Source organism: Rhinoderma darwinii, chromosome 2, assembly GCF_050947455.1.
Source record: "Rhinoderma darwinii isolate aRhiDar2 chromosome 2, aRhiDar2.hap1, whole genome shotgun sequence".
Lineage (NCBI taxonomy): Eukaryota > Metazoa > Chordata > Amphibia > Anura > Rhinodermatidae > Rhinoderma > Rhinoderma darwinii.
In genome coordinates, this window is record NC_134688.1 from 81344695 (window position 1) to 81367336 (window position 22642).

Consider the following 22642-nt stretch of genomic DNA (forward strand, 5'->3'; position numbering starts at 1 on the left):
TACTGTTTCCACAGTAAGAAAAGTCAAGTACCATTGTACCAGCCATAATACAGCAAATAAAAATATTTATCGGCCCCAACTAACCAGGACATGTGGCCCACTAGTCCATACTCCAGTTTAGACATTGTAGCTAAACTCTTTCTACCCAGTACTGAAAATCAGTACAGCACCTCATAGCAGAGCTGTCAGGAAGCCAGTCAGTTTTCAACCAACACAAGTCCAAGAAGAAATATAGAATTAAGAGACTCATCAGTATGTGTTTATCTCTTGCTCTCTTGTCAGCCACATTAGATGCTTCTAGAATCCAGAAGGACCCATAGCAGGTGCCTCGACACCTAGTTGACAATAAACTGAACTGCAGTCATGCAAACAGAGGAATAGTATTTTTTGCTTGAGCAGCGACCAAGTGGTGTATAGTAGTGTCACATAGCAGATGTTCTGCACAGAAGAGAACACACATAGTAGGGCTAAATGGCAGAAACCTACTAACCTTCCCTACTAACTCTCTTCCACGAAGAACAAAGTTCTTGCACCTGTTGGGCCCCCGCAAACTCTGGGTCCCATAGCGCCTGATGTTGCTGCCACAGCTTTAGTTACCCCATGATTGTCAGCCTGCCATACCGCACTGCAGACTGTATGATCAGTACCATCAACCTAGCTACCACGTGACCCACACCAGTTGAAAAAAAAAGGCTCACTTAGAGCTGAAACGTTGCTGGTGTCTGCACTATGGGACAATAAAAAGGTTCACTTTTTTGGAATGCTGATGTCATCGCTTTTTCTTCCACACCAGTGTCTAGTCACACTCCAATCCATCTCATACTTCCTAAGGCCACCACAGATGAAAAATTTATTTTTAATTTTATGTCTCTTAAATTTCTTTCTCCTTGTCTCAATTGTTTCTTACTCCTTAACTCACTCTGACACTCTCTACCGACCTAAAGTCCACACTTTCACCAGACTATATACACACCTCATATAAGAAGATTATTTATTGACATGTCAGCCTTCCAAATTTTCTTAAATTACCATTGTGGAATACCCGCAAATGTCACCATTGCAAGCAACCAGAGATTATATTGTCACATAAAAAAAAGACCCTTGTTAAAGGGTCTTTTTGAGTGACCTGTTTGTTACTGTAATGTAGTGGAAAAAAACCTCTGAGAAACTAGTCAACCATGTTATAATGTTTTATAGGACAGACCCATGCTAAGTTACCAATTACCAATTTCAGAAACATGTCCATATATTTCATCAGATGAAAGCAACAGTGTCACGGGAGATAGAAATGACTGAAATTGGGTTTCATTCAGCCAATCAGTTTCATGCAAAAATTGCTGGTAGGACCGGTAAAGTAAAGAAAGTCAAAGTACATTTATTGCTTCTGTATGGAACATTTTGGATTTTGAAAAACAGACTTACCTCTGCTAATGTAGTCCACCACAACTTTTGTAAAAAGGTAAAAATGTAAAGTGTACGTATCTCTATGAGTAAAAATTAAAATAACCGTTTCATGGTACTTACTTTGCCCATCATATTTATAATATAGTTAATTAGCTGATTCTGCCCTTCGTATATACATGCAAAGTTGTAGCAATAGATTAGAGAAAGAGAAGCAAAGGTACCCAACCTGGAAATTATTAACTACTGCAAAAAGGGTAAAGTTTCACATATAATATGGTGTCTAGATTCTTGGACAGTGAGCACTATAGCTGTCACGGTCACAGGGTATGTGGACCCACTAGGCCGCTCCGCCGTAGCGGGGAGGCAGCTGGCCAGGTCACAGTCTACACGAAAGTCAATAGCAGATAGCAATGCTTGGGTACCTGAACTAGTCCAGACGGTGGCTGTGGCTTCAGCACGGATGGAGGCCTGTGCGGTAGGTAGCGCCAGATGTGGCGGGCAGTATCCAATGTAGCAGAAGACAGTGGATGTGGCAGAAGACACTGGACGAGGCAGAAGACACTGGACGAGGCAGAAGACACTGGACGTGGCAGAAGACACTGGACGTGGCAGAAGACACTGGACGTGGCAAACGACACTGGACCTGGCAATCGACAGCAGGTGCAGTAGACACGACTCCAACACTGGTAGGCACAGGAACAAGACCAATACGGGATACAGGAACGGGTAACAGGGCATGGGTAACAACTGGAACAGGGAAACACTAAGAGACCATTTGCAAGACAGACTGGGATAGACTAACAACGCTCAGGCAAGGATCAGAAGGCCTGGGGCCTTCTTATAGACCAGGAAATCATGGCAGTTGATGATGATGACGATTTCCTTTGTGCGCACGCTGGCCCTTTAAGGCCGGGCACGAGCGTGCGTGCGCACCCTACGGGACACCGCAGAATGGAGCGGAAGTGAGCGCTGGCATCTCCTAGGAAGGAGATGGGGACCAGCGCTCACGGATCCATGGCTGCGGGCGTCGGGAGGTGAGTAAACCCGACGGCCCGCGGCCATGGACGCTTCAATAGCAATACATTTCTTGCAGAATACCACCAAATTGGCTTAAGCTAGACTAGTAAAATGTATATTAGGCTTAGTTCACATTTGCGTCAGGGCTCCGTCCAGGAATTCCGTCTGAGATTTCCATCAGAAAGAGCCCTGACTGAAACAAACAGAAATCATAGGTTTCCGTTTGCATCACCATTGATTTCAATGGTGACGGATCCAGTGCAAATGGTACCCATTTGTCTCTGTTGTGCAAGGGTTGCGTTGTTTTGACGGAAGCAATACTGTAGTCGACTACGGTATTGCTTCCGTCAAAATGACGGAACCCTTGCACAATAGAGACAAACAGAAATTATTTGCACCGGATCCGTCTCCATTGAAATTAATGGTAATTTATGGTTTCCATTTGTTTCAGTCAGGGCTCATTCTGATGGAAAGCTCTGACGGAACACCTGAACGGAGCCCTGACGCAGATGTGAACGAAGCCTTAGTAATGTGTGGTGTCTCCTATCTGCCTTGAAGGAAGTCATCTGGCTGACATGTTGAGTGATGAGCGGTAGGTCAGCAGTAGTATACTTTTGCTAATGTTGGATAAACTATATAGTGGTGTACTACATGTAAAAGACACTGACCTTGTAATGTTGGCAGGGAGAAAACAATGGAAGGTAAAAAGAATCTTATGGACACATATATATCAAAATCACATCACTACACAGGTTGAACACAGTATAGTGTACATGAAGTGTTATTGCTGATCCTAGGTTACACTCAGGCCTCATACACACTGTCGTATTATGGCTCCATACAAGCTTTGAGTCTTATGGAGACGTAATACACCACCAAAAATATAGTGGCATGTTCCATTGGATGCCGTAGTATGTAAGCATTCTCCCTTAGAAACATTGCTTTTACTGTGGAGGAGGAAACATTTGGCAACACACAAACTTCCTATCACTCCCTAGTATAGAGGTGTAGGGACTCAGTGTATCATCATAAAGGCCCTGTGTACACTACTATGCTCTGTTGTGTGTATGAGGTCTAATTTAAGATGAGCTTTACAACATTTTAGATGAACTTTATAAAATTAGGTGATACATGATGCTGTTGAACGTGTCAACATCTGAAGCATCTGGTGGTGGTTGACCTACATATGACGCAAAAAGGTGGAGTCTTGCTTCATTCATGTGGTCAACTAAATTTAAGTATTCAAATACACACTGCGATAAATGCTGCTAGTGTTACCCTGTGGGAGGTGTATGAAATCGCTTGTGTGCTTGATTTTTCATGCCCCTGCTTTCCACATCACACTACATGTGGGTTATGGCACGGCTCTTTAACAATTTTTTTTTGTGCTGCCTCAATTGAATATAGTTTATTTATATACTGTTTTGGTCTTCTTCAGCCCTGAATAGGCCATAGAGGCAGATGGTGTCTACAAACAAAATGTGACATCTACCAGAAATGTCAATGACAATTCAACCGTTTTTTATCACTGTAACAACTGTATAATAAGAGATATGGTCAGATACAACCAGAGAAGAGTGGATTAAATACCACAATCTGTAATCCCCAGCGGATTGATTGCCAGGTAAACCTAAAAAGCACGGTGCTACAAATGGTTTCTTGTTATGTGTTCAGTAAATATTGCAAATCTTACGTAAGAACATGATTGGTTGCTTATTAGGGGATTTTTAGATCTTCATAACATTATTTGTCTAGTAATTGGATAGGAAAGTCCCAGAAGTTTTATAAAATGCTGTAATAGGATTAAATGCTTTACCAGTCCCCACAACTAATTAACATAATTTGCGTATCAACTAGGATCGGTAGTGAGTAGAGATGAGCTCATTTTCTGAAATTTGTTTCTGGTCAGATTTGATCGTATCTGCCTCCTGATTCTATTTGTTCTGATTAAATTTGCGGTAAATCAATGTCCCCAGATTGCCCCAAAAAGTTACCTTCCATCAGTCGGTGTCCCATATCAGAGCATCAGGATTCTCAGTCCTTGGGGAACTTCCTGACATAACTGTCCATATATGTACATACACATGAGCCTCACGAGGACCGTAGTCTCCAGACAGAACATCAGGATTGAGAGAGGGGAAGTTCTCTAATCCCCCGAGGCGGGCCTCCAGCTGCTACAACTTTCCACAGCACCCCTGTGACTTAACCTGCTATATGCCTATACAGTGGGATACGTTGCAAAATGGTGGCCAGTACTCAGCGGCCACTATTTTGACACCATTTGTGTGCTGTGAACCTCAAAATGGTTTTAGACTTTCTGATGAATTACATTAGTTTAGAATTGATTTGCTCATCTCTATTAGAGAGTGAAATGCTATATCTCAATCTTATGAATCAGTAAAGCTGCCCATAGACAAAAAAGATTTTCCCTTCCCAGAAATGGAGGGTAAAGTGTCAATTTGTTATTGTAGGAAATCAGAGGAAATGGGATTAAATTTACTTAAAATCACAGAAACAGACCATACTTACTAATACAAAGGCAGGCTAAGGGCCGTTTTACATCTGCCAATTTTTACCGTAGCGAGCGCTGATTAACGAGATGGCTCGCTGATCAGTGCTCATTTGCTCCTTTTCACAAGGAGCTATCTATTGGGACGAGCGATCGTTACTGCGATCGCACGTCTCCATGCATTACCATCATGTCGACAGTACCTCTCAGGGAGATGCGCTGCCGACAATGATAATATATTCTGCTGCATAAACGATACGATCAGCCGATGAACAAGCTTTTGATCGTTCATCGGCTGATTGTTTCCCTGTTTATTCTGGGCAATGACCTTGAACGAGTGTTCATATGAACGCTCGTTTGCGCGATCATTGGCCGTATAAAAGGATGCAGACAAGCCACAATAGGTTTGAGAGTGGCTGTTCATCACTATTTTGCACTTGTGTGACCTCCCTCCATAACACATTGCGGCTGGTCTGCATCCTGCTGGGAACTGTTTTTTTAACCTGCCCTTATATTTACAAAAACTGCTACCAGCAGGCAAATCCCTATGTCCCAACTATCATAGATAAATGAACTAACATTATTACGCTTATATTAAGCAAAAGGACTAACTACATATATTGATTTAAAAGTTATAACATATCCTCCGTTTGGAGAGTAACCTTGAGCAGTGCAAGCAAGGCCAAGTGTATATTTAGCCAGTGTTGCCCAGCGGCTGCAGAACGCCGGGCCAGACAGACGGTAATCAGCAGGAACCAACGGAGGTACACATTAAGTTAAAATTGATAGTGTCAGAGCCCCCCGACATGTTTCGCTGCGCAAGGCAGTGTCCTCAGGGGTTCAGGGGCTAATAACCTGCCCTTGTATCAATAAGTATGACCTTTTTATTGTAGGACAGGCTAATAGATAACAGCTGACTGTTAGTTATTAAAAAGCTACATCAAAAGTGACAACCAATATGGCTGCATTTCCTGTTGTCACTCTTGGCCAAATAACCACCACAAAAGTACAGAAAAATACCAATATCTCAGTAATTAAACGTAATCATCAAATTTGGTCCTCTGCGCTAACTTCTAAATTAAGCCTCATGCACACGCCAGTGCCCATAATCACGGTCTGTGATTACGGGCACGGCTGGCAGCAGATAGTCACCCGCATTTGCAGGCGCGTGCTCTCATTATAAAGTATGGGAGCACGGTCCGTAAAATCAAAAAATAGGACTTTATGTAACAATAGTAACTTTATGGTCCCTAAATTACGGTTAGCAAACGGTAATCTCACACAACACCCTAAAGAGGTTCTCCACAATTTCTTTGCATTTTACTCCTCTCTATATAAATCTCCTCCCCATTTAGAAACAGTGAAAGCCGAGGCATTATTTCAGGATATCTCCTTGCCTATATTGAAGGACCCTCACAGAGATAATATGGAAGCCCCTATATCGCTTCAGGAAGTTTTGGATGCGATTAAATCCCTCAAATCTGCTAAATCTCCAGGACCAGATGGGTTCTCTAATCTTTACTATAAAAAATGTGCAGATGTTTTGGCCCCTCCCTTGGTCACCCTTTTTAATTATATGAGGGATGGGCGCCCTCCTGGACCTGAAGCTTTTAAAGCATACATTTTGGTGATCCCCAAGCCAGGTAAGGACCCCTCTTCCTGTCAAAATTATCGGCCATATCATTTATTAATGTTGATATGAAAATACTCACAAAAATTTTAGCCAACCGACTTAATGCCTTTCTAGAACAATACATTCACCCTGATCAAGTGGGTTTTGTACCGAATAGACAAGCGGATGACCAGACTAGAAGGATCATTGATCTTATCTCCCTTGTTCATTCCCATTGGGATGGATCGCAGAGGTCGGGAACATTGTGCCTGTCGCTGGACCTGCATAAGGCCTTCAATTCCCTGACCTTGGACTACTTATTCTTTGTATTACGGAAATGGGGTTTTGGCGATAAATTTATTACTCTTTTGAGAGGCCTTTACTCGACTCCATCTGCCCAGGCATACTCTATATACTGCTAAAGCCTCTGGGGGTTTGGGTTTACCGAACCTCACTAAATACTATTCTTCTGCTCGCCTGACACCCTTAGTCTCACTCCATAGTAGCAGTAATCAAACACGTTGGATTTCTATTGAACGGGCAGCTACCCCTTGGGTTCCTGTGGACCAGTTGTTATGGTTGCAGTCCAAATACAGACCACCTTTATTGTGTCCACTCCTCTCTTCTTCCTTGGCGCTGTGGGATAGGCTGGGTCACAGGTTTCGGTTTTGTTCTATACATATGCCTGCAGCTCGATTGTTTGCTAACCCTATTTTTGCTCCTGGTATGCAGCCACCTGCGTTTCAATGGTGGCTGGACAAGGGTTTGTATCGAATTGGACAATTCTAAAATCCTGTCATTTCTATCAGTCTACTCGCCACATGCTGGAATCTGAGATTTTTCTATATCACCAGATTCACCATTTTATGTCCTCATTTCGACCTGCTTTGGTTCTGCAAAGTACGTCTGTATTTGAACAGTTATGCTTAAATAATCCTAATAGTTATCACCTTCTATATCATCTTTACTCATATTTGGTCTCTCTGTCAGACAAACTATCACATATGTCTATGTGGGAGAGGGACTTAAACACATCCTTTACTGTAAGGGAATGGCAGGATATGCCAGAACGTACTGCAAAAATTTATATTAATGCTTCGTTGGTTGAAGCCAATTATAAAGTATTTTTACGGTGGTACCTAGTTCCCTCTAGACTGGGCAAGATGTTCCCTGCTTCCTCATCATTGTGCTTCAGACACTGTGGATGTGTGGGAGATCCTTTACATATATGGTGTGGTTGCCCAAAGGTTCGCAGATTTTGGTGGAGAATCTTTAATATGTTATATTCCACAACTCAGATTAATTTGACTCTGTCTCTGACACAGGCGTTACTTAATCAGACCATCCCTGGCTTGTCTAAGGCCTCTCATAAATTTGTATCCTTTCTTTTTCTGGCAGCCAAAATTGCTATAGCTAAATTTTGGAAGAGCCCTGTGATTCCTCTTCATCTGGCTAAGACTAAGTTGAATTGGATTATGGTGAATGATCGATTACACTGTCTCAGATAAGGAAGAACTCTTCCTTCAAGTTTGGCAGCCATGGCTCAGATACCTAGGGACGATCTCTTAGGTTTATTTTGTCTCTAGGATCCTCGTCCCTCAGTCTCCTACCCTTCCCTTCTCTTCCCCCTCTTTCTTTCCCTTACCGTTTGTATCCCCTCGCCTTTTTTGCTCTTGACATGTAGCAATATTGGGTATATATTTGCCTGCTACAGTTTGATTTATGGGGACTGCCCCCGGCTGCTACTTGTACTGTTTACCGTATGTTTGTTATTTGAAAACCTTCAATAAAAACTATTGAAACACAAATTATTCATGGATATTTTCTGACTGTTTTGCGGGATGAGGCAGGATTAGAAGGCAAATATCGCTACAGGGGTATTTTGTTTTTCCTTCCTCTGCATCAAGCAGCTGAGTCTAAGAAATGTTGAACTTGATGGAATATTTCTCCGACATCTCTAGGTCTTGATAATTACAAATCCTAACAGCATTTTATTTCTATATTATAAATCTTTTGCTATTGTTCAGCCTTACTGGAATGTGGAGCTATGCACTAAATTCCCATAGGTGTAGGCTTTAGATGTTGTATGTGTAGCAATTGGTTGACCAGATTTTGGGACTATGATATAGACAATAGGGCCATAAAACAACTAAATCTAGTCCGAAAGCCACACGTGCTCATCTTAAAAGTCTTCATGAAATTGATTGATTAATATTTATGCAGCAAAAAATGTATTATGTTAAATTGAACCCATATTGGACAAATACAGAGATTGGAATTTTCTCAATGAATTATATAAGGAAATACTATAGATAAATAAGTACCCTTTTGTAAATGGAAAAAATATATAATTTAAATATTCCGTAAATAAACGAAAAGGACCGTTTTTGTTTCAGAAAAGCAGAAAATAGTTTAATTCAAGAAGTTTCAAAAACATATCAATGTATTCCAGCAATTTGCACACATATAATTTAGAGTAATTCTGATAACTTGTGTCCAATGATCTACAGCATGGGAAGTGAATGACTGTACACATAACAGCCATACAAATGATGGAACCAATTATTGTCTTAATTAGAACAAATTGCTCTTTTCTATATATCAATTCACAATCTATTTTGTTTATCCACCAAGTTAAACCAGATTTAAAAAAATCAATGCAAATCCATTACATGAATATAGGATGGGTATTACTGTAGCATAATACAAAGTACAAATGAAATAGCTTCCAAGAATGGTTTGTGTATGATGTATTACTGACCATAGCTTTGCATAGACAGGTTGAGGACCATGCTGAAAAGAATGGTGCTAGGAAATGCACGTGAAATGTGGTAGATTGGCCCTTCTGCCAAATAAGAAGACACCAGTATTATAGATGACACTTGATAGGTGGGGACCGTGCTAAAGATTTTGCATTGGGTCCCATGAGCTTCAACTTACACCTATAGTTGATATGTATAGTGCAGATTGATTTATAGGTTTTACAGTAGCATTGTCTTATAGGGTTCTAATTCTCTTGCCTAGTTCTTTATAGCATTGTATTAGGTTTAATAAATTTGTTCTCATCTTTTAAAACTCAAGGACATGACTAGAATAGAACTACATTATTTAGTGCATTGGATATTGTTAGATGGCAGTCAAAAACTTTAAAGTACAGGTAAGTATTACCTTGCTTCAAAGGATTGGATAATTAAGTGTAAGGAAATACAGGGAAGCACAAAATCAGAAAGTTGCACATTAAACCCTACAGGCTTTAGGCTTTTCTTGTAGTTGATGTAGTTTTTCTGACAATGCTAGCACTTGAACTGCCTCCACCAACTGTGGAGTACCCCCCAGGGCTGAGAACACCACTGGTAGCATGCTCAACAGAACCACTATGTAATCCCCCTGTGACATATCCAGAGCTGGAGCCGAAGCTACTTCCGCTGCTAAATCTGCTTCCAATTATATTTTTTCCACTCCCAGAGCTGAATCCAGATCCTCCGTGGTAGAGTCCGCTTCCACCTTCGTAACCTCCTCCACCTGAAGAAAGGACTCCTCCAGTGCTGGAGCTCACCACCGCTGTCAAGAACAAACCATTATTTACTGTATGTCTTCCTAAAAACTACAATGGTAAATGCGATATCTGAAGTATTACTTACAGATGCTGACAGATCCGCCATCTCCACACAGTCTGCCAATAAAAAGAGGATATTGAGTTAAAAATAACTGAAAAATTACACAGTAGCTCAGTATCTTCATAGTACCTACACCTGATTAGAACAAACCAGGAAAACAAAAAAACATTAACAATCATGGCAAGGCCGTAAAGAAGAACCATGGCGCCCCATAACAAAACTTGAAATGAGGCCCCAAACCCCATGACCCCCTTCAGTCACAAGTGAGTTCATAGCATAAAAAGCTTATCTTTTTATTTTTGGTCCCCTGTGGCTTTCTCCTTGTCCTTAGTCCATCAGTGATCTATGTCCAATTTTTCATTGACCTCTTTCACAATTTATAGTAATCACTAACTGCACATCTGCTGTCAGTAGAGATGGGCACCCTTGGTTGTTGGGCCCCATGGCAATGGCTATGTCTGATACCCTGGTAGTTAAGACCATGAATCCTGGTCTGTGCCCTATGTGTTTCTAAACAATTTTATTCTATACTGCTGTAATAATGACCAAAATTCTAGGGTATAGGGATTTTTACATTGAATTCCATATTAGATTTTATGGGGAAATACATTTTCATAAGGTGGTAAAAGAGTAAAGACAATGATACAATATATAGCAAGCTGCTCATACAAAGACATTCTTCATCCAAATTTGGGATATGAGGTAAAATAATGCAGGCCACACCAAATTTCCAAAACAGTTTCAACCCCTACAAACTATTTCATAACGTGTTGAAATCAGAATCTCTGTTAAATGGAAACATGTGAAAATTATTTGGACACGACTGTTAAATTATATTTTTAGCTTTGTTAAAATTAAAGGAAAAGTTTAATTTCGCTATTTTCAGCATGACATTTAAAGGTACTCTACACTTTAAAAAAATACTTTGTCACCACTGAAAACCCCCTAAGCTACAACAATCATTATTTAGCTTAAAAGACACTGATTCCATCATTTTTATACTTCTACTGGCTTGCTTTCTCCCGCTTAAGCCCATAAACAGGCTATGCTGATGCATAGAGAGAACTACTAAACTCGGCGATATAAAGATAAAACTTATAGATTCGGAAGCAGCATCTTTTAAGCTATTGACTGATTATTGTAGTTTAGGCGGGGTTTCTACAGGTGACTGATTTCCTATAAGTTTTTCTTATCTCTTTTTACTGTGCAGTTGAATGTTTTCTATTGGTGCCCCGGAGCAGTCATTTTGGTCTGGGGAGAGACTGACTACAGTCCCTCAAAATTGGAAAGAGGAGCGGAGGTACAGAAAAATGTCTGTCCCATGATTTCTACTTGATCTCACATAACTTTAGTTCTGAGAACCTGCCGAAACATTTATATACATATTAGCTGTTTCTATAAACATCACATATGGGCTATTACTTAGGTACAGCGGCTCGTCCGTATGTATGAATTCTTTACAATGTAACATTCAGTGTTACTGACATGTAACAACAAGTTAACGTTCAGTGGTTAATGATTATAATATAACCTTTTGGACAATATTAAAAAAATTGGGACACTGAAAGTATCTCTAAAAAGTCAATACAATACAATAGAAATTTTTTGGGGTAATGTGTTAACCTGATTTTAGTTAAATTATCAGTTGCCTTACTACTCACCTGCTCTCTTCTCCTTCCAGAAGTTTCCTGTAGGTGGCGATCTCAATATCCAGAGCCAATTTAACATTCATCAGTTCCTGGTATTCTCTCAGTTGGCGAGCCATGTCCTGCTTGGCCTTCTGTAGAGCATCCTCCAAGTCAGATAGCTTATTTTTAGCATCCCGGACAGCTGCCTCTCCACGATCCTCAGCTTCAGCTATAGCAGCTTCTAATTTGGCACGCTTTTGTAAATAAAACAGAAAATATTCAGAAATAATAATCCTAAAGTCTCATACATGAGGAATATGGCAAGAAATGCACTACTGGCCTACAACATTGGGGCACCGTATTCTCCCCTAGAAGCAATATTTTTATAGGAGAATACCAATGTCAAATTGCATTTGTTAAAGCATGCCATATTGTTTTATTGTTGAATTTGTGAAACAAGACCTCAATGTTAAATTGGAGGCTCACGGAGGTACAGTATGGGCACATAGCAGGCTTTGGGTATTGTATCAGAGACCTGTGTATCACAGATCCCAAATGCAGCCATGTGCATGAAGCCTAAAATGTAGAATATAATATTTTTTAATGGATCTTAGTTTTTAAGCCTAGAGCTGTTGCGTTTCAGAAAAGAAAGCACATGGGTAACATATTTAATAAAATAGGGTTGTCTATTTTTAAGCAATCCATTTATGGGTCAGTACTTTGCTTGTATTGTATCACTCTTGTCAAATTATGAATTGTGGACTGTGTGTGTTCATGGTTCAGAAATGGATTGACCGTTACTTAAGAATCTATCCATATATTATATAAATACATTACAATTATGGTACCTGTGCTTTTGCATTGTCTATTTCTCCCTTGAGTCTGTTCACAAGTCTGCTGTGCTCTGCAATTTCATTTTTGGTACTTCTTAAGTCGTCGCCATGCTTAGTAGCGGTGATACGCAGTTCCTCAAACTGAAAAAAAAAGAACACAAGGAACACTATTAATCTAACAACCCATTAATAAAAATCTATTAATATATAAAGCAGATATATTAATATATAAAGAAATATGAAGCAAATAATTTAATTCATATAAATTTGGAACCATCTTGAAAGGATATGTTGATAATTGTGGTTACAACTTATGGTATTAAACAGGCAATATAAGCAAAAGAAACTTACCTTAGTTTGATACCACGACTCAGCCTCAGATCTGCTCTTGTTAGCTATGTCCTCATATTGAGCTCTGACCTCTGCGATGATACTGTCCATATCCAAGTCCCTGCTGTTATCCATGGACACAACAACCGAGGTGTCTGAGATCTGGGCATGGAGCTGATCTATCTCCTAAAATATAATGGTAACCAGCCGATACTTGTTAATATGTATCTCAAAGGTTAATAATAGTTTATTGGTAGACATGGTTTCTATGGCTTTCTGGGGATCTGTGCAATTTTCCAGGGTTATAGTTATTTCATGTGGCCAAGATCCTCAAGCTAATGCTCAGTTCTACTGTTGCTTTTCATAGCAGAAAAAGCATAACCGATCAAAGTGCTATCAGGGTTTGGGTGACAGATCTCATGTTATGGAAAGGTCCAAGTAGCTCAGATCATTAGTATGGAGTTAGTGCAAGAAATTTCTATAGAATATTATTACAGGGCAGAATTTTAGAAAGTCAACTAGACCTTTTATCGGGGGTAAGGGTTACAGAGTGCTAATATTTGCAATAATATTACCATCTGGAATATTTCTCGTAGGAAGTTGATTTCATCTATCAGCGCTGACACCTTTGCCTCCAGTTCGGTTTTATTCAAAAATGCACCATCAACGTCCTATATAAAAGAGGGTATTTGTTACAATGTTAAAACAACCAAGGTCTAGAGCACTTATATAAACTAATCAGAACAAAATAATAAGTGATCAGAAGAACTATAGACGTTTGTGTGTATACTGTACTGTACATAAGTTGGCAAAGTTTTACAAGGCCACATATACACTGAGCTTAAATCAACAATCTAGAAGATTAAAGTAAAGTCAACCCAAAGGAAGATTTTCATCTACATATATACAGTATTTAATTATAAATTATTTGTTTGGATTGATTTGTTTTTAAGTGATCAGTTTATAAATCACATGTAGACTGAATGTTGAAATGGCGTCAGACTGTCGAAAATCTTAAACCTAATTTTGTTGAAGGATGCAGTATGGCTTAGAAAAAACAAAACTATGAAATTAAAATCTCAAAATTCACAAATACGCCTCATATACTGCACACATCTGATCCGATCCAGTTACTGAAGCCTTCTAAATCCTCTGAAATCCTTTGAAGTCGCTAGGAAAAGTTTTTGTAGTCAATGTGAACAGAACTGTCAAAATTGCGTCACATTCTGATTGCATGAATCAAATGTTAAACAATGGTTTGGTCAGTAGTCATGGTCTGCAGAATAAGGTCTTTGTTCAATGTAGCTATAGATACCAGAGGAAGAATAGCTAGCAATACGTCTATCAGTAACAACAGAACTGCAAAGTTCTTGCCAGAATTTTAAGTGTATGATACTCGTCCTATGTTCATCACAAAAATGACTCCGAGAACAATGGTTCAACATTTCTTACATACCAAATGCATGAATTAAAATATCTGAGTTGTAGTTAGACTTACCTGCACCAGAGACACCCTCACCCTGTATCTAAATACCGCATTCGAGCGGAGTACCTTGTTGGAGCTCCCAAAGTACCCAGCGCCAGGGCACATTCCCCGCCAGCCCCACTTCAGCTAAATTTTTGGCTCAGATTGTGTCATAGCATAGGATATTTGCAAGTTTAACTAGTTTAATGGCGCATTTTGTTGTAACTAGTGCAGGGCTGGACATAGACAGAAGAGGGTTCCCGTGCATAAACAGTATGTGGGCCCCTTACTCTCCAATAGCTCATCAAAGAAGACCCCGTCTTTATAGCTCTCTAGCAATCCACCAATAATTGTGAGCCGTTGTCATTAGATTAGTCCCTTATTACATGCACTCTACTAGACAGCAGAAATCTGCTTTTAAGGTGGCACCATCCACCTGGTTGCCCCAATGGTATGTTTGCCCCTAAGCTAGTGTCCTCCACTATGTAATATACACTTGCAGATATCATAGTAGAACACAAGTAATTCCTAACAACTCACTATAAACAAAAAATACAAACCTGTGAGAATAGTTCAAAGTTATTTTAGTTCAATATGCAGAAATACATTAGACAAATGCAGAGACCCATCCATAATAGCCTATATAATGTTTAAGACAGTGAGAAGGAAAAAAATACAAGGACAGGGACATTTCAATACAACATTTTAATGGAATCATCAACAGAAACATAGGTTATCCAATCTTTTTCCTTCTTATACAATGACCACACATTATAACAATTTGTCACTCTATATACTCACTTTTTTGAGGACGACAAATTCATTCTCAGCAGCGGTGCGCTTATTGATTTCATCTTCGTACCTGAAGAGAAATCAAAAGATGCCTTTTTTGTAACAACAAAAATAATCAACACTATTCATAGGAAAACTGTCTTTGATATTAAAACTTGTACCTTTAAATGATGGACATTTTGTTTTACAATTATTGCAGAAAAAGTTATACTTACTTTGTTTTATAATCCTCCACAACATCTTGCATGTTTTTAAGCTCAGCCTCCAGTCTTATTCTGTCCCCACCAAGGCTTTCAAGCTGCCGTCTTAGATTGTTTGTGTAACCCTCAAAGTGGGGCTCTAGATAACTTTTCACGGTTTTTTGTTCTTGTAAAAGTGTCCATTTAGTCTCCAGCATTTTATTTTGTTGCTCCAGGAAACGGACCTGTAGATTAGTAAAAAATTAGTTACAGACCATGTTAATAATTTGCCTCTTTGTAATGATAAAATATATTATTATTTTATACCTTGTCAATGAAGGAGGCAAATCTGTTGTTGAGGGTTTTAATCTGATCTTTTTCTTCTTTCCTTACTCTCTGTATGTTTGGATCAATCTCCAAATTTAGCGGTGTGAGGAGACTTTGGTTAACGGTAACAGGTGTGATGCCAGCTGGACCAAGTCCACCGCCATATCCACCACCAAACCCAATACCATAACCACTAAATCCTCCACCAGCCCCAAATCCAGAGCCAGCACCATATCCACCACCAGCTCCAAATCCAGAACCACCACCAAATCCAGAGCCAGCACCATATCCACCACCAACCCTACAGCTGTAGCTTGAAGCAGCACCAGCAACACCAGATCCACGTCCACCATAAACGTAAGAGCTCCTCACAGGTTGAACACTTCCAACTGAGATTCTGCTCCCACCTGAGCCTACATTGTAAAGGCTTCTGCTACCAATGCTTGGACCCCTACGGTAAGAGGACGCACTAAATCCACCAACATTCCTTGGTAAGTAAGAAGAAGAAGAACTGAAATTTCTAGCTCCAGATTTAGAGGAGGTACGGTAAGTTTGGTGCGGCATTTTGTCTTGTTATGGAAAGATGATGATTTGTCTCAGAAGCGAGATGGAGAACAGCCTGTGACAAAACCAGCTCTGTTGGCATCTATTGTTGATAAGACCTTATATACAGATGTCAATTTGGGCTTGGTCAACAATAAAACCGAGAGACCCTTTTATTGGCTTCTATGGGCTGGCAGTGCCCTATCCTATTCATATTACCTGAAAATTAAGACTCTCTCACACACCTTAGACAAAAATGTAATTATTTCTATATGGCGGCGTCTGCCCAATAAAAACTACATTAATTTTATATGGTTGAAACTGCAGAAACAGACAAATGAATCAGATAATTTAATTTGTTCTCAAGGATGAGCAACAAGCCTACAAAAATTTACAAACTGGCAGAATTCCAGCATTTCCTCGAAGAGATAAAAATAATCATAGATGTAAACATGTTACACTAAATTATTAGTAACATAAAAGTGCTACCTTTTACTGCAATATATATGTAATAATTACATGTCTGCATGACAAAGATCTTGTTAAAGCCTGAAAGTGGAAACAAGGAAAATTATTATAGACATTTTAGCAGATAACTTTGGTTGAATGTTCAATGTCTCATAAAAATTGGGGGAACATATAATGGCACAGAGAGTTTATTTAATACTGCCTTATGACTAATCAAAGCTTTCTCTTTTATGCTTTCTCATAACTTATTGTACTGTATAGCCTTCCTGGAAATTCTAAATCTAATCTTCTAACAAATAAAAAAAATCTGGATTTCTGATTTTTATATAGTGTCCCAGACGTGTCCACTTGGGGATGTTTCTAGAAAAAGAAATTATGCACTTGGCAGAGCCATGTGCAGGAGGTTGTATGGTGGCATTTGGAGTCCATAGGAGCTCCGTAGGGTGCTCTGTATGGCACCGAATTACAAGGTTATTTCTCCCTAAAAGAATATCTCATCACTTTTTTTTCTGTCTAATTCACAGGGAATGGAACAGATTTAACTTCCGTATGAAAATGGATTAGTAAAGAGCTACATCAGAGATCCACAGGAGCCATATTTCTGCTCTGTACAATGTAGAGGTTGTAAGAGTATGTTCACACGAGGGCGACCGTAATGGCTGAAATTACGGGGATGTTTCAGCCTGAAAACATCCCCGTAATTTCAGCCGTAACGGCATGTGCAGGCGCTTGAACGCCGCGTCCATTACGGACGTAATTGGCGCTGCTATTCATTGGAGTCAATGAATAACGGCTCCAATTACGGCCAAAGAAGTGACAGGTCACTTCTTTGACGCGGGCGTCTATTTACGCGCCATCATTTGACAGCGGCGCGTAAATTACGCCTCGTGTGAACAGACAAACGTCTGCCCATTGCTTTCAATGGGCAGATGTTTGTCAACGCTACTGAGGCGCTATTTTCGGACGTAATTCGGGGCAAAAACGTCCGAATTACGTCCGTAATTAGTGCGTGTGAACATACCCTAAGAAGCTGTGATACGGTCATAGGTTTAAAGGCCGTTTTACACCGGCCGACAAGCGGCTGGTGCAGTCAGCACCGATCAACCAGACATTGTACCGCATAATGTACTGGGAATCTGAAAATAAAAAAAATTGTGGGGTGAATGAGCAAAAAGAGATTACACCATTTTTTGGGGTGTTTTATTTTTACGGCACCCATCAGGCAGTAAAAACTACATATTCACCTTATTCTACAGGTTGATACGATTACGGCGATACCAAACTTATATGTTTTGTTTTATGTTTTACCACTTTTAAAAAAATAAAACTATTTGCTAAAAAAAAAAAATGTTTTGTGTCACTATATTCTGAGAGCCATAACTTTTTTATGTTTCCATCAAGTTAGAGGTGTGGGGGCTTAAATTTTGTGGGCGAGCTGTAGTTTTCACCGATACCATTTTGGGGTACATGCAATTTTTTGATCACTTTTTATTCCTTTATTTGTGGAGCTAAGGTGACCTAAAAACAGCAATTTGCATGTTTATATATTAATTTTTTTACGTCGTTCACCGAGCGGGTTAAATAACGCTATATTGTGATAGTTCGGACCTCTACGGAGCTGGCGATACCCGTTATGTTAACTTTTATTATTTTTAACATTGCTTTAGGGAAAAAATGGGAAAATGTTTTTTTTTTTTACTTTTAATATTTTTTTTTGGAACATTATAAAAATCTTTATTTAACAGTTTTTTACTTTTTTTATTAGTCCCCCTAGGAGACACGAAACAGCGATCGTTGGATATCTTGAATGATATACTGTAATACTAATGTATTGCAGTATATCGTGAGTCTGACAGTCCCCTTTGAAGCCCTTGCGGAGTACAAAGATGGCAGACCTGGGGGCCTTTATTAGGCCCCCATGCTGCCATAACAACCACTGTAAATGGCCGATCATGCCGCGGGGGGGCTAAATGGTGTGTTTTAGGGGGCCCCCTGATTCTAACAATTTAAATGCTTCGGCATTTAAGGTGTTAAACGGGCGGAATCAAAGTGATCTTTGATTCCACCCGCTGCAGTCAGGTGTCGGCTGTGTAACACAGCCGTCTCCCACTGAGTATGCAGCGAGCTCAGCCAGTGAGCCCGCTCCATACTTCCCCTTAACGGCTGCTGCGTACCAGTACGTGACATGTCGTTAAGGGGTTAAAGAATGTCTTCAAAATATTTCACAGCCATTAAGTGGTAAAAATTGTACTGTCCTGGTCAAAAGTTTTAGGACTGAAACTAATTTTGCTTTGCACAAAGTTTGCTGCTTCATTGTTTTTAGATCTTTTAGTCAGATGTTTCCATGGCATACCGAAGTACAATTATAAGCATTTTATAAATGTTTCTTTTTCAAGACTCCTTCAATTCGCCCTGGCATGCTGGATATCCGCTTCCGGACAAATTCTGACTGATTTCAACCAATTCTTGCCTAATCAGTGCTTGGAGTTTATCCCAATTTCTGTGACTTTGTTTGTCCACACGCTTTTTGGGGATTGACCACAGGTTCTCAATGAGAGAGATCTGGGGGATTTCCTGGCCATGCTCCCAAAATGTCAATGTTTTGTTAACCGAGCCACTTAGTTATCACTTTTGCCTTGTGATATGGTTCTCCATCATGCTGGAAAAAGAATTGTTCATCACCAAATTTCTCCTGGATCTCTGGAAGAAGTTGCCTTTGGAGGATGTTTAGATGCCATTCTTTATTCATGGAAGTGTTCTTAGGCAAAATTGTAAGTGAGCTTACTCCCTTGGAGGAAAAGCAACCCACACATGAATGGTCTCAGGATGCTGTACTGTTGGCATGACATAGCACTCATGGTAGCGCTCACCTTTTCTTCTACGGACAATCATTCTTCCATAAGTCCCACACAGTCTGAAGGGGGCTACATCAGAGAAAATAACTTTACCCCAGTCCTCTGCAGTCCAATCCCTGTACTTCCTGCAGAATGTCAGTCTGTCCTTGATGTTTTTCTTTGAGGGAAGTGACTTCTTTGCTGCCCTACTTGACACCAGGCCAGCCTCCAGAAGCCTTCACACTGACTGCCTGCTGCCATTCCTGAGCAAGCTCTGCACTGATGTTGAACTGATGCCAAAGCTGAATCCTCCATAGGACACGGTCCTGGCACTTGCTGGACTTTCTTGGGTGCCCTGAAGCCTTCTTCAATTGAACCTCTAACTTTGAGGTTCTAGATGGTCAGATAAATGGGTGATTTAGGGGCAATCTTACATGCAGCAATGTCCTTGCCTGTAAAGCCCTTTTGATGCAAAGCAATGATAACTGCAAGTGTTCCCTTGGAGGTAACCATGGTTAACAGAAGAAGACAATGATTTAAAGCACCATCCACATTTTAAAGCAGCCTGTCTGCTGAAATGGCTGAAATGCAGTGGAAATTGTTTTTTTTTTGTGATTAAAGAGGCTCTGTCACCAGATTTTGCAACCCCTATCTGCTATTGCAGCAGATCGGCGCTGCAATGTAGATAAGAGTAACGTTTTTATTTTTAAAAAACGAGCATTTTTGGCCAAGTTATGACCATTTTCGTATTTATGCAAATGAGGCTTGCAAAAGTACAACTGGGCGTGTTGAAAAGTAAAAGTACAACTGGGCGTGTATTATGTGCGTACATCGGGGCGTGTTTACTACTTTTACTAGCTGGGCGTTGTGCATAGAAGTATCATCCACTTCTCTTCAGAACGCCCAGCTTCTGGCAGTGCAGACACAGCGTGTTCTCCAGAGATCACGCTGTGTCGTCACTCACAGGTCCTGCATCGTGTCAGACGAGCGAGGACACATCGACACCAGAGGCTACAGATGATTCTGCAGCAGCATCGGCGTTTGCAGGTAAGTCGATGTAGCTACTTACCTGCAAATGCTGATGCTGCTGCAGAATCAACTGTAGCCTCTGGTGCCGACACGATGCAGGACCTGTGAGTGACGTCACAGATCTGCACTGCCAGAAGCTGGGCGTTCTGAAGAGAAGAGGATGATACTTCTCATCAGAAAGCCCAGCTAGTAAAAGTAGTAAACACGCCCCGATGTAACACACATAATACACGTCCAGTTGTACTTTTACTTTTCAACACGCCCAGTTATACTTTTACTGTAAACACGCCCAGTTGTACTTTTGCAAGCCTCATTTGCATAAATACGAAAATGGTCATAACTTGGCCAAAAATGCTCGTTTTTTAAAAATAAAAACGTTACTGTAATCTACATTGCAGCGCCTATCTGCTGCAATAGGAGATAGGGGTTGCAAAATCTGGTGACAGAGCCTCTTTAAGTAAATTTTCATGGCATGGAATGGCTTTGCAATTAATTGCAATTCATCTGATCACTCTTCATAACAATCTTGAGTAAATGCAAATTGCCACTATAAAAACTGAAGCTGCAAGCTTTGTGAAAACCAAAATTGGCGTCAGTCTCAAAACTTTTTGCCAGGACTGTATATATTATAACATAACTTCACTAAAGAGGAAAAATTAGGGAAGGTTCTAAATTGTATTGTTTGATCAATTATTAAATATAAGGACACTCAGAGCTAAAATATGTAAAGAATTAATAAATTCACCCTGACTTCCAGTATTCCTCAAGATCCTGTCTTCACCTTTGTGGTGGTATAAGGAACATGAGTGTGTATCAACCCTATCATTATGAATTTTTCGATATTCCTGCAGTAATTCATCAGGAGTTTGTTTTGTACGCAATATGAATTACACTGAATCAGCATTGATGTAAATCATATGTGCAGTGTCCCAGATACACTGCAGCAATGTACTGTGATGTCTGACATTGTATGTAAAAATGTGTTTAACCCCTTAAAGGGGTTGTCCAGGAAAAAAATAATTCTAAAAAATGTCCCCCAGCCTTGATTTGCCTTCCCTAATACCCCCTATTAAACTTCTAACCAGTTTCTGTTTGATTTCCATCATCACTGCTGCTTTTTCTGTTTGTTTACATCCCTTGCTGTTTGTTTACATCCCTTACTGGCTGTTTCCTGTCTTGTAACCCACTATACCCATGATCCCCGGCTGCATCTGAGGAGACAGTTGCATCCTCCCCCTTCCTCCAAAGCACCTCAGCTATTTGCATACTGCCACGCCCCTCTATGGTCACATGGTCCTTCCCTGCTCTAATTACAAATAACAGGCAGACGGCTCCCTCCCTGCACACTGTCTGAGGCCGGATTACACGAGCGTGTGCCTTTTGCTTGCGCAAAAAACGCGTCGTTTTGTGCGCGCTAAAGGTACATAACAGCTCCGTGTGTCAGCCCCGTATGATGCGCGGCTGCGTGATTTTCGCGCAGCCGCCATCATTATGACACTCCGTTTGTATGTTTGTAAACAGAAAAGCACGTGGTGCTTTTCTGTTTTCATTCATACTTTTTACTGCTGTTGCGCGAATCACGCGTGTACCACGGAAGTGCTTCCGTGTGCTGCGCGTGATTTTCACGCACCCATTGACTTTAATGGGTGCGTGATGCGCGAACAACACACAAATATCGGACATGTCGTGAGTTTTACGCAGCGGACACACGCTGTGTGAAACTCACAGACAGTCTGCACGGCCCCATAGACTAATATAGGTCCGTGTGAGGCGCGTGAAAATCACGCGCGTTGCACAGACGTATTACACGTTCGTCTGAATAAGCCCTTACACAGTAATAATCATCATTATCCTTTGTGCCTCCATCTATCCCTGATCTAAGTACAGGCCCCCGTCTCCCTCCCCCGCCCCTTCCACAGCCTGATAAATGTCAGGGTATGTTCACAGGCAAAGACGTCTCAAAATACGGAGCCGTTTTCAAGAGAAAACAGCTCCTGATTTTCAGCCGTTTTTTGTGCAAATCGCGATTTTCGCTGCGTTTTTTACGCCCGTTTT

At 40.4% G+C, this 22642-nt stretch overlaps 1 protein-coding gene across 1 annotated transcript; it reads right to left on the reverse strand.

Annotated features, from left to right (window-relative positions):
* Positions 1-8997: 8997 nt before the first annotated feature.
* LOC142740667 (keratin, type II cytoskeletal cochleal-like) lies at positions 8998-16279 on the reverse strand. The gene is made up of 9 exons (XM_075850079.1): positions 15714-16279; positions 15423-15631; positions 15217-15277; positions 13526-13621; positions 12972-13136; positions 12636-12761; positions 11821-12041; positions 10184-10215; positions 8998-10103 (listed from the first exon to the last, which is right to left on the reverse strand). Exons 1-9 carry the CDS (start codon positions 16275-16277, stop codon positions 9796-9798), a joined length of 1782 nt encoding a protein of 593 aa, XP_075706194.1. The 5' UTR covers positions 16278-16279; the 3' UTR covers positions 8998-9795.
* Between the last annotated feature and the right edge of the window lie 6363 nt (positions 16280-22642).